At 36.8% G+C, this 17,306-nt stretch overlaps 1 protein-coding gene across 3 annotated transcripts in view; it reads right to left on the bottom strand.

Annotated features, from left to right (window-relative positions):
- Window positions 1-17,306, bottom strand: part of spire2 (spire-type actin nucleation factor 2) — an 81,746-nt gene that overhangs the window by 25,884 nt on the left and 38,556 nt on the right. For all 3 annotated transcript variants that reach the window (XM_043706801.2, XM_087995818.1, XM_043706800.2), the window contains exons 4-9: window positions 12,408-12,491; window positions 10,950-11,114; window positions 7,145-7,231; window positions 4,097-4,223; window positions 2,955-3,130; window positions 452-644 (exon numbers count right to left, since the gene is read on the bottom strand). In XM_043706801.2, the coding sequence (XP_043562736.1) occupies window positions 452-644; window positions 2,955-3,130; window positions 4,097-4,223; window positions 7,145-7,231; window positions 10,950-11,114; window positions 12,408-12,491 (832 nt within the window). The remainder of the gene's footprint in view (window positions 1-451; window positions 645-2,954; window positions 3,131-4,096; window positions 4,224-7,144; window positions 7,232-10,949; window positions 11,115-12,407; window positions 12,492-17,306) is intronic.

Genomic DNA, 17,306 nt, shown 5'->3' with positions numbered 1-17,306 from the left:
TTACATACAAGGAAAGATGAGAGAGAGAGTGGGCTTATTCACCTTGGAGCAGAGAAGATTAAAAGGTGACCTTACTGAGGTTTTAAAATTCTGAACAATTTTGACAGGGTAAACAAGGATGTTCTGTTAGCACTAGTTGGTATGTCTGTAACTATGGGTCACAACTTCAAGATGGTCAGCAAGAAAGCTAGGAATAAGATGACGAGAATCTTCTTTACTCAAAATTGCTAGGATTTGGGACGTGCAGTCTGGGAGAGTGGTGGAGGCAGATTCCATAAGGTTTCAAAAGAGAGTCGGATATATATGTTTGAAAATGATTAATTTAGAGGGCTACAGACATAGGGCTGGAGAATGGGACTGACTGGGTGGCTCTTTTGAGAGCCAGTATAGATACAATGGCCTCTTTCTGTACTGTAAAATACTAGTATTCTATGAAATTGCATTAACTCACCTTGGTGCAAAGGCGTTGTCCCAATTACAGTCTCATTCTCAGAAACCTTTGAGAGATAAGCAGATTCAGATTGGGACAGAGCTAACTCAGTCTGCAAATGTTGGAGATCATGTTCTGAGAATGAGCGATCACGTTTTAAAGGAATTGGGGAGCTGGTAACTCTTCGCATCTCTGCGCTTGGTGACTCTTCCTCCTTTTGAAAATAAGGTAGTGCAACAAAAGAAATATTTCTGAATTTGTGCATTGTTGAAATCTGTTTAGGAGCTTCTAGTTACAAACAACATCACACCCGGTTTGTTAAAAAGTAATAAGGAAAACAATTGGTCTGAAATGAGAAACAAGTTATACAAAGCCAACCTCTCATATCTGAAATCTTTATGATTTCTTTGCAACCTTTAACAACAGTAACTTTGCTCTCATTTGATTTCTTTAAAGTAAGAAACAGTCACCCTTCAGTTTGCTCAAAATCACTGGATGGAGTTATCATAGAAGAGGTTCCAAAGAAGAGTCATACTGGACTCAATGTTAAAACGCTTTCTTCACAAACGCTGCCAGACTGGGAGTTTCTCCAGCGTTCTGAGTTTGTATCATGATAGAGATTAGGTACACTGAAGACATCTCTAAAGTCTGGTTTGTACAACTTGATCGGTCAGTGCAACTTGGTTATTAACACAGAGCACATTCATAAATATGAAATGAACAAGATTCCAAAACATGTGCAGGTCAGGTGAATTGGCCATGCTAAATTGCCCATAGTGTTAGGTGCATTAATCAGGGTTAAATGTAAGGAAATAAGTCTGGGTGGCTTACTCTTCGGAGGGTCGGTGTGCACTTGTTGGGCCAAACGGCCTGTTTCCACACTGTAGGGGGTCTAAAAAAAGTGGTTAGCGAGGTCTGTTTAGTTGAATGACCAGTTAGCTGACCAGACCAATTCAGAAGGCTGGTTAAAAGTTAACTGTTACTGTGAAATGAAAGTGACCAATAGAAGAGATCAGGTAAGGATATTCATCCCAAAAAGACAGCAGTGAATTAGTTGGATTCTTTCTCAATCCAGCAGCTTCATAGTCACTTTAACTAATTGTGGCTTTTTTCCCCCAGAATGTTTATGTGGAATTCAAAATGCTCAAACTGCCAATCGTGGAAAGTGATTTTGTATTCTGTGGTAAAATGACCAGCAGCATAATTTAGTTTAAAATAATATAATTTCAGAAGTCATACAACACCACATTATAGTCCAACAGGTTTATTTGAAATCACAAGCGTTTGGATTACTGCTCCTTCTTCAGGTGCAAACTCTTATACTATAACCTGCTGTCATGTGACTTTGACTTTGTCCACCCCAGTCCAACACTGGCACCTCCACATCAGAATATAATTTCATCCAAGTTAACCAAATGAATCAAGTCCAAATGTCTGTTCATCAATTCCAAATTAAGAAAAATGAAAATTCCTATCAATTTAAAAGTAAAATATCAATGTCTATTTATATAATGATTTGTCAGTAACACAGTGCAAGTAAATGGTAATAATGACTAATTTTGCTGCAGTAACATATACCTGTCTTACACCTGAATCCTCAATAAAGAATTCAGCTACATCTACACCTAGCATTTCCATCACAAATCAAAAACAACAATAAATAGCAACTTGTTAAAGGGCATTTAATAGTACAGCTATACTAGCTTTTTTACTTGAATGCAATACAAAGGAACTGTAGAAACCCAGTATCAGGTGCTACTGACAAATTTGCTGACTCAACCTAACCTTTCAAGATAACCAAGGACCTTTTAGGAAAATAATAATTTTGTAATTATGTTAATGAATCACCAAATCAGAGGCATGGATCATTAATCCAGTTTGAAAATCTGAAATCAGTTTAAAACTTCTGGAAATTGAAAAAAGGCAAAAATCAATAATTATCAGGATGCTGCTGGGTTGTTGGGAAAAAAGCCAACAAAGTCACAAATTATAGAAATCAGTGTGAAAACAGGCCATTCGGTACAACAAATCCAAACTGACCACCGAAACAGCATCCCAGCAGACCCACCCCCTATTTGTAACTCTGTTCCTATGGAGAGTCCACCTAGCGTGCACATTGCTGGATACTATCGGCAATTTAGCATGGCCAATCTACTCAATCTGCATATCTTTGTACCGTGGGAGGAAACTGCAGCACTCAGAGGAAGCCCACGCAGATACAAGGAGAATGTGACATGATTAAATCCCAACTAGTTGGCCACAAAGAAACTACAGTCAATGAAAATGAGCTTTGCCAGTGATGTCCATTTCCTGAGAACGAAATGAAAAACTTACTGGGTCTGCAATATTTAGCTCTATGGTGAGTAGCTGATTAGTCTTAATGCTCACCGTTCCAGGGAAAGTCAAGTTTTACTCTTGTTTTAAGGAATGCTGTGGCATAGATTTTAACTTTCTTCTAAATGTTTATCAGACTTCAAATTAGTTGGAAACATCTCAGTTGAAGTAGTTAAGTTTATAGTCCTACCTCTGAAATGTTCATTTCATCCATTTCAGCCAGTGTTGGGGCTTTTAGTAGTACTCTGGGTCTAGGCCGCTGTGTGCTTCCCATGGACTCAGGAACGGAGAGATCTATGCATGAAGTAGACTTGAGGTCATCAGAGCAGGCATGCACAAGGCATGGCAGAGATCCAAAGGTCACCTCTACAAAGGCAATGAATTTATAATATGAACTTAAACAAAATAGTTAATTTCAGCTTGCATCAACAATTGCCAAGTGCAGGACTGATCTTGAATCGTTTAGCTTGTAGTTTAGAGAAAGGAACTGTAAATCTGCATTGAAATAAATACAAATTAGAATTCTCTTTAATACTTACATTACCGAGCAAATCAGTTTACTTTAATAGGCGGACAATTACATAAAAATAAGCCACCTTATGAGTATGTTGTGTATATTTGCAACTGGATTGCCATTGCACACAGATAATTAATATTTTAAAAAAACTTTAACTCATGTAAATCCACCCAAATTCTGATTCAACTAATAAAACTTACTCATTGTTTAAATTTTTGAAGCCAAGGAGTAATTGGCACAAGCTGGGACTTAATATAAGGAATTCAACAAGAATTTATTGTACTTAACCTCTGAAACTTTAAACAAGCTCCTTGCTGTTCTACAAGCTAACAACTTTTGTTTATAGTATTGGAATCCAAGCCACACGCCGTCCTGGCTTGGAACTACATCACTGTTCATTCACTGTCACCAAGGGAAGAAGTTCCAGGTTTTGATCAACAGCATGGAGTATCGCATCATTGCCAGGTGACTACAATGGCATAATAGTGGGTGAGGGCAATCTAGCTCTGGTACCAATTAATCTTCTCAGTATGGTCTCTTTGATCACCTCCTTCTGCCATTAAATTAATTGGCTAGAGGGAACTTTGAGACCATTCTTAATTTTGTGCACCACAATGGTACAAAGTTGACTTGTGTAACTCTAAAGGAATGGATGCAGGGTCAGTGGAAATTTTCAAGATTGAGATAGAAAGTTTTTTTTTGTTGGACAAGATTATTCTAAAATTTGTCTAACTGAAATGGCGTTACAAATCCGCCATGACAAAAGAAATCCAATAGCTTTCTTACCTACCTTTAAGAGAACAACCATTTCTCACCTTTGTTCTTATTTCGACTAGCTGTGTGCACTGGTCGAAGCTTTTTCTTTGACTTGATCTCTTCCAGAATTCGTTCATGTAGACTACGTGGTTTCAGAGGCTTTGGTCCAAGATTTCTTTCAGAGACCTGAGAACAATTAATCAGAAGCTTTGATTTCACCTTGAAAGAACAAGGTCTAAAAATTCTATATTAAAGATTAATGATTCACAAGCAATTTCTATATTTTATAGGGTGAACAAATTCAAATAAATAAAGCATGTGCTGTATATTGGAAAGTAACTATGCACTTTCAAGTGCACTTGGAATCATAGTGAGTAGATTCTGCGTTATCCAACCAAGCATCATCTCGAGAGAGAAATTTACTAGGCCAAACTAGAGATGTACTTTGATAAATGCAAGGCAGTTGATTCTGAAGCAGTGTGCCAGCTGTAGCATTTGTACTGCAGGTGATTTAAGTGGAATTAAACAACTAGGCCGTTTATATGGATAGGTCAAATGAAAGTAAAACAATTGAAAAGTTTAGGGACAACAATTTGAATTTCAAATATGTTGTGAACTTGTCCTCATTAACCTCAGTATACAATCAGCATTTAGCTTACTTCAACCCTGGGTAGTAAACCTCATTCCTCTAACCTTGCTTCTGGAGTACTTCAGTAAGTAGTTTGTTAGACACAAACTCCCTCAAGAAGCAAGTTCAGGGGAGCACGATGCAACTCAAAACTCAAGTTAGGTGACTTCTGTTTAAAATCGACACGACCAGACTATTTTTCATTGCATGTTTTTCCATTACTAAAAGTTGTCTGAAGGGAACATTTCCACTGAGACATTAGGATTCCATTTTATTGCATTTAGTTGCTCACAATAATTTAAATTGCCAGCAGATCCAAGAAAATCTCTGTAGGCTGGAAAGAATCTCAAGAAAACACAACATCATAGTAACAAAGCTGTACAAATTTCAGGAATAGCTTTAATGTTAGATCATTTACAACAAACAATAAATTGCTTGTTATGACCAGGTCCTGTTTTTGTTTGACTTTAATATTTCTATGTGACCGAATCCTAACCATCTTTTCCAATTTATGTGAGAATATTATGGCACAATTAAGAAAACCTCTGGGAAGCGGGTAATAGTGAAATTTGAAGTGTTGGATCTGATATCCTGGTGAGTTCACCTCCAGTAATATTCAAATGCTCAAAGTGCTGCAATTCCTAAGGGCTGATCACATCACCACATAGGTAGCAGGAAAAAGAATACTTTAGGCCAATCTTAAAAAATCACAACACCAGGTTATAGTCCAACAGGTTTATTTGAAGGCACTAGCTTTCGAAGCACTGCTTCTTCATCAGGTCAATCTGCAATTCTCCAGTGTAGTACACACATTTCCTTGTGTTTGATGGGATTTAGTGCAGTAGTATAGTTGCATTGCATACACTACTGCACACAGACACTCCAAATTTGATTGTTAACAAAATTATAAAATTTGAAAACCACCATAGATATAGAATAATTGTTTAAGAATGTAATTACTCATTAAGTTACTCAATTCCTTTCCAATAGCCACAGCTCACTTTTTCCTGGTCAAATTCAGCGCAAACTGAGTTTTATCATCACGACCAAATTCTTCCTCTATAAATTTTCTTTATTTTCCTTCCTCTCCCGAGATCCAAATAACAATTTAATAAATACAATGCTTTGCCCCATAATCTGCTCCTAACAATAGAAGCAGTCAAAAGATTGAAACTGTACTTTCCAGTCAGTTGAATAATGAAGTCTTACTGGGAGAGATAAGATTTGGAGAAGCTGGTGTTGGACTGGGGCGGACAAAGCTAAAATCCATACAACACCAGGTAATAGTCCAACAGGTTTCTTTGGAAGCATTAACTTTCAAAGTGGTGCTCCACAACCACCTGATGAAGAAGCAGTGCTTCAAAAGCTAGTGCTTCCAAACAAACCTGTTGGGCTATTACCTGGTGTTGTGTGATTTTTAACTGGGATAGATAATGCACCTTGATTTATTTGTGCTGGAAAAAGGTCAAATAAAACCAAATACACACATATATAAATCAAAACATTTATTCATTAGTTTAGTTTCACAAATAAAATGAATCTGAGAACATGTAGGAGAAATAAAATCAGTGCAGACTTTATCAGACAAGATATCTGCAATTTAAGTTTCAATGATAAGTTTAAGGTGGTTCCTGACTTCATTAAAGTGTGGAAACTGGATAAGAGGTTTTACTGGTGTTTGTATAGATGTCATACAAGTATGCAAGCATGATTGTAGGACTACAGTTCTGAAAAAGGGTCTCTGGACTTGAAATATTAACTGTTATCTCTCGACATATGCTGTCTGACCTGCTGTTTTTTCCAGCAATTTCTGATTTTGTTTGATTTTATTTCTGATTTCCAGCATCTGCAATTCTTTCAGTTTTTTGACAAGACCCTAGAATATTGTTTTGCGCATCATGCACATTTTACAAGCTTGCAATTAAAGTCTTTTCAAAACATCTGATTTTTTTCAGCTAAGAAGTCCTTTAAAATGTCAAAGCTTCAAAATTCATGGACCTACAGTCTAAAATTATTTAGAATTTTCATTCGGTAATCTATGTGACCCCAGGCTACGCTGCAGATACAAGGATAAAGGGGATTGAAGTGAAGAGTCACAGGCTTAAATTGACACCCAATTAAAAATAACTTTCATTTAAAGATGCCATCCATTCAGACATGGGCTAATGACTATATTTCTGATGGAGATAAAAACTAATAACAGATAACATTTGGATTAAGATGATTCACCAGTCAAAAAAGGAAACTCTTATCTAAACTTACATTATTTTCAGCGGACCTCATCAATCCTGCGATAACATGAAACAGTAAACAAAAGAAACAGTCAAAAACAGGCAGAACACCAATAGTGAGATGGGAGTGCCAGAGGTCCTCACAGCAGCAACCAGAGGGATGAGAAAAGGAAAATGAGAATAAAGGAAAATCTACAGAGAGAAATAAATATACAAGTGTAAAGTTTGGGAGTAAGAGAAACTCTTACCGGTTTTAAAGGTGGCCGTGATCTTATAAACTCAAGAATGAGTTCGTGAGCATTTTTCTTCACACATGGCGGGATGTCACCATCAACCTGCAAAAAGAAATGCCATTTTCCAATCAAATACTTAGCTAACAAATTAGCACCACTGCAGACACAATAAAAATAAATACACAGAAGAAATGAGATTGTTTGGCTTTTTTTTAAAAGAAAAGCAATATTACGCTGCTCAATTGTTCTAGTATAAGACGATCGCAAGCACAATGTCCCAGTATCCAATCCTTTCAAGAGATTATTTCCCTTTTCCCTCATTTATTTTAGTATGTACCTAATTCTCAGCACTGCAGCGCTGATCTACATTTTATATTGAAGAAAGCCAGTTGATGAATCTTTTTGCAATGTAACATTTATTCAGACAAACTTTACAAGCACACACTTCCCTTCCCAGTTTCAGTAAATAGCTCTCTGAATCAGCTTAAATGAAGTCCTAATTAATGCCATTCACCTGCATATAATTAAACACAATTGATATACAATTAACAGGTGTTTCACCTATTTTCTTGAAATAAGACTGCAGCAAACAAAATGTGGAATGTATGGGCTCTTGTACTACAGTGGTAGACTACTTCTGAGCCACGAGGCCCAGGTTCAAGTCCTACCTGTGCCAAAGTTGTATAATAACATCTCTGAACATATTATTTAGAAACGAGCTAAATGTGAACAGTGTTGCACAATTGCTATACATAATCACATTGCACAGATGTTTTTCAAGTTTGGCTCAGAAGAGGGAATACATCAATTTGGAATAAGGGCTTTTGCCCAAAACGTCGATTTTTCTGCTTCTCAGATGAAGCCTGACTCGCTGTGCTTTTCGGCACCACTCTAATCTAAACTCTGCTTTCCAGCATCTGCAGTCCTCACTTTTGCCTATATAAAAGTGAGTCCATAGAGTTAATATCCAGTAATCTAAGGATAAACAAGTATTGAAATAAGATGCCTAAATGCAGAGTTTTCCCAGGAATTTGTTGTTATTTTAATCATGGAAAAATATTATAATTATAATATTATTACAAAAATAAGGGGGTGATAGTGGCATAGTTGTGATGTCACTGGATACTAATGCAGAAGTCCTGGTGATGTTCTGGGGACCTGGGTTCAAATCCCACCACACAGATGGTGAAATTTGAATTCAATTAAAATTTGGAATAAAAAGATTGTCTAATAATGGTCATGTGACAGCCAGTGATTATGTTTGTACATCAAAGAAGAAAATTTGCTATCTTTGTTTGGTCTGGCCAATGCCTGACTGCAGACACACAGCAATCTTGTTGACTCTTCACTGCCATCTGGACAATTACTGATGGGTGCCCACATACCACAAGTAATCTTTTTAAGAGAAAATTTCAACAAATTAGATTGAACTGAGAGCACTGGTTAGTACAAATTATTTGACCTATCAAGTACATACTATCAACATTGCAAATCGATATATCTACTCATATCAAGCTCCAAATCTAACATTCCTTCTTGCCCACCTCTCCCTTACCCACACCAGGTATATTGTTTAATCAAGGTAACTTTATTTTTGAGGAACTGAAAAATAAAGATATGAAATGTAGCACCAATTTTATGACAGATAAAGATGTCTATTTGATTAAAGAGGTTGCAAAGTGCAACATTAATTGTGGAATGCTATTTTGGATAAGGCAAATTTAATGGTAGCATATACTGAAAATACAAACTTAAAAAGTTGTATCATAGAAAATTGTTACGGGGCAATAGAAGTGACCAAATGTGTGTGGGGGCCTGGAGGTCAATAGATACCTCAGTATTATTGCAAAGTCTGTTTATTTCACCTTCAGACAAAAGTTGGAATATAATCCTCAGAAGAAAAGAGGCCTTAATTAAGGGGATTTCTCAAAACATACTCGGAGTTTGTTAGTGAGTAAAATATTCTACAAGCAAGATTTCTAAACAAACTTATCAAGATTTCAGTGTAGAAGACAACACTGCATGAAAGGCTGTTTAAAAATAGAAAATATGTAAGCTGAAATGGCAGGGATGCATAGAGCCAAAGGGGTCAGTGATGCACTGTGTCTCATCCAAGATGTTTATGAGGACATCAGAATCAAATGTAAGTTTTAAGATATAATGATACAAAAATATGGGTGGTAATTGAGATCAACCAATTATAGAGGAACTAGCATGGTCAAGGAATCTACTACTTAAATATAGAATGAGTAGGGGAAAAAAGCTCAATAGCATATAAAAGTACTTCACATACAAAGAAGCTCTGTGAAATGTAATTTTTTTGTGTGTAATTTTAACAGCCATTTTCATACACAGCAGATTGAACAAGCAGCATTGAGGTTGATGATTATGAATTCCTATTTCCATTCGTGTTAGTTGAGGACACAGACATTAAAAGCTTGTCATGACACCAATAAATCGCACTGGTTTTCTACATAACTGAAAAGCTAAACAAAATTTAGTTGAAACTTTTCTTCAAAGGGTGCACATCTCCAACAATGCAGATCTTCCCTTGATAATATACTGGAATATCAACACAGTGTGAGGCTTGATTTTCTAACTCAAAGATAAGAGTGGTATCTAGCAGACCGAGTTGACAAGATGGAATTGAATCCAAGAAAAACTAAAATGAAACTTTAATAATTATTTACTCATCAACTTCAGTGTGAGAACGCAAATAACAATAGAAACAATGATGGATATCTTGCAAGAATAACAGGATACAAATTTAAAGAGATTTATCTGGAAAATTACAAAGCACTGATGGAATTGTGTCGTATTCAGGATCTCTCAGGAAACAAAAATAATAATCTTGAATGTCAAGGAGAATGAATCAGCGAACAGAAACTCAAAAATGTGGGAAGGAGCAATTCAGAAAAGATGGTCAGGTAACTGAGCTATGAGGTGAAATTTAAAAGCACAGGATATTGGGAAAGTTACATGCTTCATAGTCCAAGATTTTTAATCTTACAGATTGACTGAACACTTCTAGGCTCTGGATTTCCACAAATTTAAGAATCAGGGCGTAGGTTCAAGTTCAGAAAAATGAAGATGCACAAACAAATTAGACTGAATTATTTTACATAGCAAGTAGCCAATTTTTGCAATAGATTGCTCCCAAATCCAACATTCCTTCTTGCCCACCTCTCCCTTACCCACACAAGGTATATTGTTTAATCAAGGTAACTTTATTTTTGAGGAACTGAAAAATAAAGATATAAAATGTAGCACCAATTTTATGACAGATAGAGATGTCTATTTGATGAAAGAGGTTACAAAGTGCAACATTAACAGTGGAATGGTATTTTGGCAACAGTCTACTTACTGAAGATGGAATTACTAAATATTTATCAAATTCTATTTTTAAAAGGTTTGGCTGATTAAATTAGTTTTAGGGACCAACTGAAAGGACAGGAGAATCCTATTGATCTTGTATTTTCCAATAATACAACATTGAAAATATGAAATGTTATGTCATGCACAAAACAAACCTACAAAGGTATTTAAAATTAAGCCAAAAAGTAGCATTAATATATTGAGAACAATCCTTTTACTCAAATAGTTTTTAACTTCTGTCGAGTGAATTAGTAAATCAGCAAAAGTTTTAGGTACTCAAAATGCAGCTGAACATCATTATGGTTACAATATGTCTGAAATTGAGGGGATGAGCTTCACCTTGATAAAATAATCTTGACCCTTACGTCATTATGATTTGTTGCTTCCCAATATATGACAGTAGATCATCATTAGACCGAAGTAGGAATAAAAACAAGATGCTTACCATAACTTTCCGCAGTTTATATTTACGTGCTTTAATGTCCTGCATTAACATCTCGAATGGAGTAAGGTGATACTCTGTCGGTAAAGGGTTGTACTGTTTTTCCTGAACTTTTTTTAGTTTGACACCATGGCGGAGGTCTCGCATTAGCTGCACCCATAGACGTGCCTGCAAGCACAAAAGAAACTATTCGCAAATATAAAACTGGAACTCTGGAATTTGCAGAATCAACAGCAAAACAAAAGTTGCAATCGGAGCAAATTAAATTTAATGAGTAGGCACAAAAAAATGAAAAAGGCATTGAGCAGATGTAAAGTTCCACCATTTTGAGAATTTAGTCACTGAAGCAATCCATCTCCATATGCAGTGAGATCTGGACAACATTCAGGCGTTGCTTGACAAGTAATGTCTGCACCACACAAATATCAGAGAATGACCATCTCCAACAAGAGTGAATCCAACCATCACCCTTTGACATTCAATGGCATTATTACCACTGAATCACTGTCTATCAACATTCTGGGGGTTAGCATTGACAAAGTCTAACTGGAATAGCCATATAAACACAATGGCTACAAAAATTTGTCAGAGGCTCAGAATTCTGCAGTAAGTAATTCATCTTCTGACTCCCCAAATGCTGACATTTATCTACAAGGTACAATGCAGGAAGGTGCTAGAAAATGGACACCATCTATAACAAAGCTGTCTACTTGATTGGCACCTCATCTCGCACCTTAACATTGACTTCCACCACCACCATTGCATAGTGGCAGCAGTGTGTACCTCATACAAGATGGACATAGTACATGATTTTTAAAAATCTTAAAAGAGACAGCAAAACAAAGTTTTCAACCTATTTCCCAACATCATCAATTCACAGAGATGTAAATCCAGAGAATGTATACTCCATCTCTCAATTTCTTAGGGTTTTACTTAACTACTCATTTAAATTGATTTGTTCTTACACTCAGTGGAAGAAATGTAATTCATGATCAAATTTTAGAAATTCAGGCCACCACAGGATTAACTTTAAAAGATAGAAGAGGGGCTATGTACTTTTCCATTTTCATTTCTGTTCTGCCACGCTTTTGAATATATGTAATAAAATACTTTCCCCTGGAGCTGCTTTTCTGATAAATGTTATTACCAAAGACTACTTCAATGTGATGAAATTACAGGAGACCGTCTGCTGCATTAGAACAGCTTTGTTCTCTGTAACTCCAATGGAGATTGGTTTGATCTTCTGAGGAACGAAGAGGAGGTTTTAAACAGGAAACTGCTGAATCTAATAGAGGTGGCTTTTGATGCCACTACAATAGGAAAAAAATTACATTGTTCCCAAGAGGCTGTTTCTTGTGAAAGTGCATCATATACTTATCAGATGAGATCAACATTAACCTCTTTGTAAATTGTCTTCTGAACACAAGTATTAGCAGTCATAAGTAAATATACATTCCTCACCCAGTCAGTATGGTTCAAGTTGTCCAATTCAACTAATGGAATCTGCTGAGTCTCTGATTCTCCAAACTGCATCTTCTTCAGCATCTGGAACACAACAGAAATAATGACATTGATATATTAGTACAGTGAATATTCAGCATGACATTGAAGCATCACATTACAGATTGAGACTGCTGGTAACATTTACCATTAGGTTATTGCACCGATCACAGAAAAGCAATATATTTTTAAAACAACTAGGTGACATCACAACAAGTGATGCTCCAGTTCTAAAAAGGTCTCCAGCTTCTTCTTTGTACTGTTAGTCTGTCTGTTGGTTAGTTAAGAATGCAGTCAAGCCAGTTAGTCAGTGAGTCAAGTGTGTGTTGAATGTACGAGCAACAGAAGTTAACATGGAATTCAGATTATCTGGAGTTCAGAGATGCCATATTTCTGCACATCGTTAATTGGTACAGTTGTTGAGACAGGTGTCTGAAAAGTTAAGAACCAGAGTCTTTGTGGTTTATGTTAGATGAACTAACACAGAGAAAACCACATCACATACAATCAGACATACATTAGCATTATAAAGTAAACAAAAATGCATTGATTACTCAAAAATTATTTAGCAGATTGGTCCTTCAAACCATCTTTATTTGACAAAGGACAATTTTGTTTCACATTGTGAAACTTGAATCAACACCAGGTCGCCCACTCCCCTGATCAACAGTCAACAGACAAATCAAATCCCATTTCAAACTGAAAGATCAAGATGTGGTCTAAAAATTGAAATGTCACTATTTTTGAGAGAGTGAAAGACTTGGATTACAAAATTCATTAAAGCCACAGGAGCATCAGAAATTCAATTAGGTTAAATATTCAACTGATCTGGACTTTCCAGATACATTATTTCCCTAATTTTGAAAGGAAATTAGCAGATGAAATAATAAGTGTCAGGAAAATGAAAATTTTGTCTCCATTAATTCTGATCAGCAGAACTGTTCCTTTTAATTATCCAGTATTGTAAGCAAATTATAAAAGACTGTGGGCTCTACTCCTGAGATTTGTTCACTTTATTCCTCTGAGCAGCTGGGTATTATTTTAAGTGAAAAATCAAAGATAATTCAGCAAGCTCCACAGACTTCTCTCTCAAGAAATAAATGACTACACACAACAAATTGATTTTTAGCACACACAATCTCACCATTCTTTAAGTGAGTATCAGATTTTAAGTGATACGAATGCCGACTGAAATCACAAGGTGTTTTCATTGAATAATGCTTTTCTACACAAAATGTGACAGGATAAAGTCAGATCTGAAAAAAACTCTGCTACTTTTTGATCTAATGTCCTAGCACTTCTAATTAACATAGTACTTACAATAACAAAAATGTTAAGAAATATTATAGACAGCGATAGCATTTGTCAGTGTTCCAGTTTATTTGATACATACCATTTCTTCTCATTACTTAATCACCAAAGTAATGTTCATTAAGGTATTACATTTACTGGGAAGAATTGTTCACTAAAATAAATAACTTCAAAGAACTTTTTACCTTATACAAGAATGACCAAAAGAATTTGAATGCAAATTTTTTTTGCAAAATTTGCTTATGGAACTTAAAAGTAATGACTATCCAAATATCATGAGGTTTAAATGAACAAACCATATGAATGTACAATGAAGGGGTAGGAGTTGGTCAATCACCCATTGAGCCTGGCCTGCTGATGGCTCATCTGATTGAAACCTGAAATCCACATTACCATCTGCTGTGATAACCTTTCACCACCCCACCTTGCTTACCAACAGTCTATATACATCTGCTTCAGAAATAGTCAAAGACTCTACTTCCACCATGCTGCTTACCTGTGGAAGCTATCAGGAAAAAACTCCCTGTTTTAGTCACCCTATCAGGTGACCAAATACAAAATGAAAATGGCGCATGAAATGTATTGACTTTTGATTAAGTTCATACCACACTGAACAATTGACTTTATTTTAATTTTCAACTGAAAAGAATATGTGGGAGATCACAGCAGTCAGGCAGTGTTCATGGAGAGAGACAGCAAGCTAATGTTTAGAGTCTAAAGGACTTTTTCAATGTTGATTGGAAGTCCATAAACACAACAGAGAAAACCATAGCAATGTGAAGATAGCAGAATAAACATCATTTTTTTAAAAAAATGAATCAACATGAAATACTGTGCTCCAATAAGTGGTGAAACATGGAGTCTACAAAAAAATCATTTTTTATACCATGCTGTATATAGACCAATAATAATGCTGAACGGTTGATGTATTTTGTTATTTATTCAGGTGATGTTGGCATCACTGGGTAAGCCAGCAGTTATTCCCTTCTCTAGTTGCCTTTCAGGAGGTGATGGTGAGCTGTGTCTTTAACCTGCTGCAGACTGTTTGCTGTAGGTAAACCCACAATGCTAAGGAGAAGTGTGTAATGAATATTAGCTCAAGAATGTTTCTCCCTCTTCCTGGTTGGTGATTTTTACTGGCAGATACAGGTAAAGGTCCAACTGAACAAATTGACCTAAATTGCATGTAAACAGAACGCATGATCAATGACTTCATTTGCCAAAAACCCAAGGAGGAAGCTAAAAATGACAATCCTATACAAGCAACAGAATATTTACTGATTTTAATTACCCTGCTCTTCACCCCGCCCCTTGGACTCTTACTGTTTGGACATTGTGTAAGGTGGTTCTTTTCTAGAGCAGGTCATCATCGCAGGAACTAACAATGTGAGGAAGGGTTCAGAAGGGTCACTGGATCCAAAACATTAATTTTGTTCTCTCTCCACAGATACTGCCAGACCTGCTGAGTTTTCCCAGCAATTTCTGTTTTTGTAACTAACAATGTGACTTGCTTTTGTTTTTGTCACCGGAACCAGCTGAAACCAGAATGTTGTGAATACAGGAAAATCAGTCAAACATATCTGTATCAGTGAAATTGCATGAATAACATTTCAGAAATACTTTACAAATGTACCCAACATCACTACACAAATTCAAAAACACCCAAACTGACATAATCTGGATTGTGTCCTGTGAATTTGTGTCTGCTGTGGCTTAGTGGTTGCATTCTTGTTTCTGAGGGTTCTGTGCTTGAATCCTGTTCCAGGACATAAGCACAAAATTTGAGGTTCAAAGACCACAACTTTTCACTACTGACAGTGCAATACTAATGATAGTGGCTCTTTCAAACAAAATGTTTAACAAAGACTCTATCACCCTCAGGTGAATGTAACAGGTTCTATGGCAATATTTCAAAGGACTTAATTTTAGCATTCTGATGATATTTATCCCTCAGTTAACAGCAAAAAGAAAAAGGTTATCTGGTCATCATCATATTGCTATTTGTGAGAACCCAATGTGCTGCTGCATTTACTACACATAACAACAGTGACTGTGACTGCATTCCAAAAATATGTCATTGCCTGTAAAGCTTTGAGAAGTCTTCTGATTATCATAGCTGCTATATGAGTGCATGTCTTTGTTTACAAAATAAAGTTATTTAATATTCCTGATCTCACCAGTTTCTGTTGGTTCTCTTATCACAACAAGCAAAGATTGTGAATGTCTCATTTTTGTTTACAAATTACCTTTCCACACACTATGTCACTGTTACATCGTTTAGGTTTTCCTCCTGCGTTGCTGTGTCCCTGGTGCCCAGCTTTATGTCACAATCCTCCCTCCAATCCATTCCTTGCAACTGAACTTTTAACCATCACACACCATCTACAATTCTCTTCCTAAACTCTCCTACATCTCCTTCCACTTCCAAAACCATCCTCTTTAAACACTAAGGTGTGTGCAGGAACACAGCTCAATTTTAGTGGAAAATCCAAAATAATAGAGCTAACTTAAAATAAAAGAGGAAGTGAGTTATTTGCTGCAGTATCCCTAGTCTCTGACCTGCTCTTGTAGCCACTGTATTTATGTGGTGAGTCCAGTTGAGTTTCTAGTCAATGGTAACCCCAAGGATGTTGACAGTGGAGGATTCATTGATGGTAATACCATTGAATGTCGAGGGGCGGTGGTTAGACTGTCTCTTATTGGCGATGGTCATTGTCTTGCATTTGTGTGGTGCAAATGTTATTTATCACTTGTCGGCCCAAGCCTGGATATTGTTCAGATCTTGCTTCATTTGAGCACGGACTGCTTCAGTATCTGAGTCGCCACGAATGGTGCTGAACACTGTGCGAACATCCCCACTTCTGACCTTATGACAGAAGGAAGGTCGTTGAAGAAGTAGCTGAAGATTGTTGGGCCTAGAACACTACCCTGAGGGACTCCTGCAGAGATGGCCTGGAGCCAGATGACTGACCTCCACAACCACAACCATCTTCCTTCATGACAGGTGTGGCTCTAACCAGTGGAGTGTTTGCCCAAGATATCCATTGATTCCAGTTTTGCCAGGGCTCCTTGATGCCATACCTCGGTCAAATGCAGCCTTGATGTCAAAGGCTGTCAGTCTCACCTCACCTCTGGGATTCAGCTTTTTTGTACATGTTTGAACCAAGGCTGTAATGAGGTCAGGAGCTGAGTGACCCTGGTGAAACCCAAACTGGGCGTTACTGAGCAGGTGCTGCTTGATAGCATTGTTGATGACCCCTTCCATCACTTTACTGATGATGGAGAGTAGACTGATGGGGCAGTAATTGGCCAGGTTGGATTTGTCCTGCTTTTTGTGTACAGGACATACCTGGGCAATTTTCCACGTTGTTGAGTAGATGCTAGTGTTGTAACTGTACTGGAGCTTGGTTAGGGAGCACATGTTCTGAAGTTTGTTGGGTTTTTTGAAGAGTTGCGGTTGCTGGAAATCAGAGAGATAAACTGAAATTGTTGAAAAAAACTCAGCAAGTCTGGCAACATCTGTGCAGAGAAAGCAGAGTTAATCTTTTG

Source organism: Chiloscyllium plagiosum, unplaced genomic scaffold (genome assembly GCF_037043375.1).
Source record: "Chiloscyllium plagiosum isolate Xiang-an unplaced genomic scaffold, Cpla_swu_hap1 HiC_scaffold_17, whole genome shotgun sequence".
Classification (NCBI taxonomy): Eukaryota; Metazoa; Chordata; class Chondrichthyes; order Orectolobiformes; family Hemiscylliidae; genus Chiloscyllium; species Chiloscyllium plagiosum.
Note: the sequence above shows the minus strand (reverse complement) of the source record. Positions and strands in the feature narration are given on the sequence as shown.